A 3,634-nucleotide genomic window follows, 5' to 3' on the forward strand; every position below is an offset into this window, starting at 1 on the left:
TTGCACAGGAGTTGAGTTCGGCTAGAAAATCCTTGTTGGAATCGGATTTGGTTTCCAAATCAAATCGGCGCGCACTGTATCTGTGTGTGAGGGCGCATCGGTGGTCAGATCGACAAGTGGTTTGCACTGACGGATTTGTCTCGGCGAGGGCTTCGATTTGATATCTTGATCGTTTTCTGGGTCCTCACGGTTTGAGAGAACGGCCTCTTTGAAGTTCTGAGGTAGATTCCTTTGCGTTTAGGGTTTGATGATTTTCGGCTGAGTTGAAGAATATTTAGTGGGGGCTTAGGGCTAGAGGCTATCGTGCTGATAACGTGTTATGAAAATAAGAGGAAAGTCTGTATATTTATTAGACAATAAGGAGCCGTTATATAGAGAATTACATAAGTATGAAACCCTAATACAATATGGGCTAGGAAATACAAAAACATAAGAATATGGGCCTTCGAATATGGACTTCTACCAGACCTTGGTTTATAAAAATTTCGAAGGAATTCAATTATTATACCATAGGCCCGTATTCTCCGCGATGATACACATAGCTACTAAGAAATAAATTTATTTTAAGTTTCCTATTCATCAGTGTTAGAGCAATATTATTGGTAAGACTTTTTTTTGAGTCCTTAGCTTATTTTATTATGTTTTTATGTTAAGAGACAAAACTTAAGAGACAATCCCAAAAGTGTAGATTATTGGTAGGGCTTTTGTTGTCTCTTAGTAAATTTTAATGAGTAATGATATATAAAAGATAAGTTTTAAATAAAACATATAACATTAAAATTGAAAACATAATAAAATTACAAAGTTGCAACAAAAAAAATACAAAAAAAAAAATTACAAACTTAATAAATAAAAGCAAACACACATTTTATTCAATTCATAGAAACTTACAAATTATATGTTATTTGGAAGATGTCCAAATTTAGCCCATATATTTTCAATCAAATCATTTTTAATTGTTGATGGGCTTGTCTATTCCGAACGGTCGCTCGACGATCAATTGTATTACCGAGATTTGTAGGCATATCGACGGAAAATGTATCATCCACATCTTCTCCTTGTTGAAATTCAAAAACGTCATACTGAGTGAATGATGATCGTTCATCTTCGACAATCATATTATGGAGTATGATACATGCTCTCATAATATTTGCTATTTTGTCTTTATCCCATAACTTAGATGGATTTTTGACAACGGCAAATCTAGCTCGAAGGACTCCAAAGGCACGTTCAACATCTTTTCGAACAGCTTCTTGGGTTTTAGCAAATAATGAATTTTTCTCACCTTGTGGTAGTATGATAGATTGAATAAAAGTTGCCCATTTCGGAAATACTATCCGTGAGAAAATAACCCAAATGGTACTCCGCTCCGTTGACATAGAAGTTTACTTGTGGCGCATTTCCGTTAATAATGTCATCAAAAACAGGTGATCGATCAAGAATATTAAGATCGTTCATAGTACCTGGAGCTCCAAAAAACGCGTGCCATATCCAGAGATCATATGAAGCTACCACCTCCAACACAATTGTTGGTTTTCCGGTTCCTCGTGAATACATTCCTTTCCAAGCGGTCGGGCAATTCTTCCACTCCCAATGCATACAGTCAATGCTTCCAATAATCCCTGGAAATCCACGTTATTCTCCGATATGAAGTAGTCTTTCCAGATCCTCCGGTGTGGGACGTCTTAGGTATTCATCGCCAAACAAGCTGATTATTCCGGCGGTAAAATTGTGCAAACATTTTCGAGCTGTTGTTTCAGCAAGTCGGACATATTCGTCAACTGTATCAGCTCCACCACCATATGCCAATTGTCGAATTGCTGCAGTACATTTTTGTAGGGGTGATAGACTAGACCGTCCGGTTGCATCTTCTGTTGGTTGAAAATACGGTACTTCTGTGGAGAGACGATGCACAATACGCAGGAACAATGATTTGTTCATTTGAAAACGCCTCCTAAACATTTACGGTGGGTATGTAGGATTATCATTGAAATAATCGTTCCATAGCTGATTGTGTCCTTGTTCCCGAGCTCTTTTGATATAAGCCCGTCTTTTGGACTTATTGGGCTCTGGAATAAGATCAGGTTTTTCAAAATAATCATCAAATATTGAATCAAATTCATCATCATCATCTTTGTGGTAATGATAATGGGAAGAAAATGCCATTACAATTTTTTTTAAAAAAGAGAAGATATGATGAAAATGAGGAGAAGATGTCTAAAAATGTTTTACGATGTCTTGTACTTATAGGCTAAAAGAAGTGTATCTTGTGATACTAGCTTGTGACACTATATTTTGTTTTCATTACTCGTGAGGACATCTTGTGACACTATATTTTGTTTTCATTGGTCACGAGCACACATGCTCACGAGCACACATGCTCACGAGCACACTTGTATTCTCATGTAACTTTGTTTAGTTTTGGAGAGAAACAATTTTTTTGGAGGCAAGTGCAATCCAATTGTCATACGTTTTTGTAGATCATGATCGTGAATCATGTTTTCATGAATGTGTAGTTTACAAAGAGATCATTTATAATTATAGCCATAATACGATAAGAGTTCATTTATAAATAAAGTCATAAGTCATTACGAGTCATTACAAAGAGTTCAACAAAAATCAGTACAAATCCGATTCATTACAAAAGGCTTGTTCGAAAAACTGATCAATAACAATGATCATTACACCAACAAACTGATCAGTACAAATCAGATTACACGTTACTAAAACATCTGGATTCACTTAAAGATGATCACCAAACCTATGAAAACTAAAACGATGATCATTACACCAACAAATTGAAGGCTGACTGTAGCTATATCGACGACCCATTTTAACTAAACCTGAAAAAAACTAATCATATTCGATAGACATCTAATGATTCAGGAAGATAGACAATTTTTTAATAAAAGAGCAACATTCATTTATAAAGTAGAAAGCAGAAATACATAGATAGACATTCTAAGTTATTCATTAATAAAGATAGACATTTTAAAAGCAAACATGAAGGGAATTCATCACGTTTAAGATAATACAAAGTACTAAACACATTAATTTTAAGACATAGTTCTAACATAGAAACATAGACAAGCTCTAATTCTCAGAAATACTGGGCGAGTAGCTTATTGTTGACAACTTCTTCAGCCTCACTTAGTGGTTCTTTCTTGGCTAGGAGTGTCGCTAGTATGGCAAGCTTTGACAGTTTCTTCTTCATCATGAGATCCTCCTTCTTCATTTCCCAAATGCTCGTATCAAGAGACTTCCCTTGAGCATTATTCCTTTTAGCTTTAGCAGCCTTGATACCTTCAGGACGGATCTCATGATCACCAACAGTGGTGCTTGAAGTTTGTGAACATGTCTCTCCAGCTTTTCGCTTTGAACTCCCACTAGGTTTAGGAGTGTTAAGGCTAAGCCATTTCTGCTCATACCTCAACACACACCACGCATGTTCAAGATTAAATTTCGTGTTGTGATCAGAGTAGAAGATGTCATGAGCCATCTTGAGAACATCATTGTCATTCTAACCAGAACTAATCTGTCTCTCTGCTGCCGCATACGCACCACATAATTTGTTGGTGAAGTCATTGATTTTGTGCCACCTCTGCTTACAATGGAGATGCTCTCTTGGTTCACC

At 36.3% G+C, this 3,634-nt stretch overlaps 1 protein-coding gene across 1 annotated transcript; it reads right to left on the reverse strand.

Moving 5' to 3' along the window:
• Positions 1 to 3,100: 3,100 nt before the first annotated feature.
• On the reverse strand, positions 3,101 to 3,499 carry LOC106314249 (glutathione S-transferase T2-like). The gene has a single exon (XM_013752158.1). It carries the CDS (start codon positions 3,497 to 3,499, stop codon positions 3,101 to 3,103), a length of 399 nt encoding a protein of 132 aa, XP_013607612.1.
• Between the last annotated feature and the right edge of the window lie 135 nt (positions 3,500 to 3,634).

This window comes from Brassica oleracea, chromosome C9, assembly GCF_000695525.1.
Source record: "Brassica oleracea var. oleracea cultivar TO1000 chromosome C9, BOL, whole genome shotgun sequence".
Classification (NCBI taxonomy): domain Eukaryota; kingdom Viridiplantae; phylum Streptophyta; class Magnoliopsida; order Brassicales; family Brassicaceae; genus Brassica; species Brassica oleracea.

Excerpts from the sequence above, each read along its gene's own strand:
- LOC106314249 (XM_013752158.1), bottom strand. The coding sequence starts at position 3,499 with ATGGCTCATGACATCTTCTACTCTGATCACAACACGAAATTTAATCTT.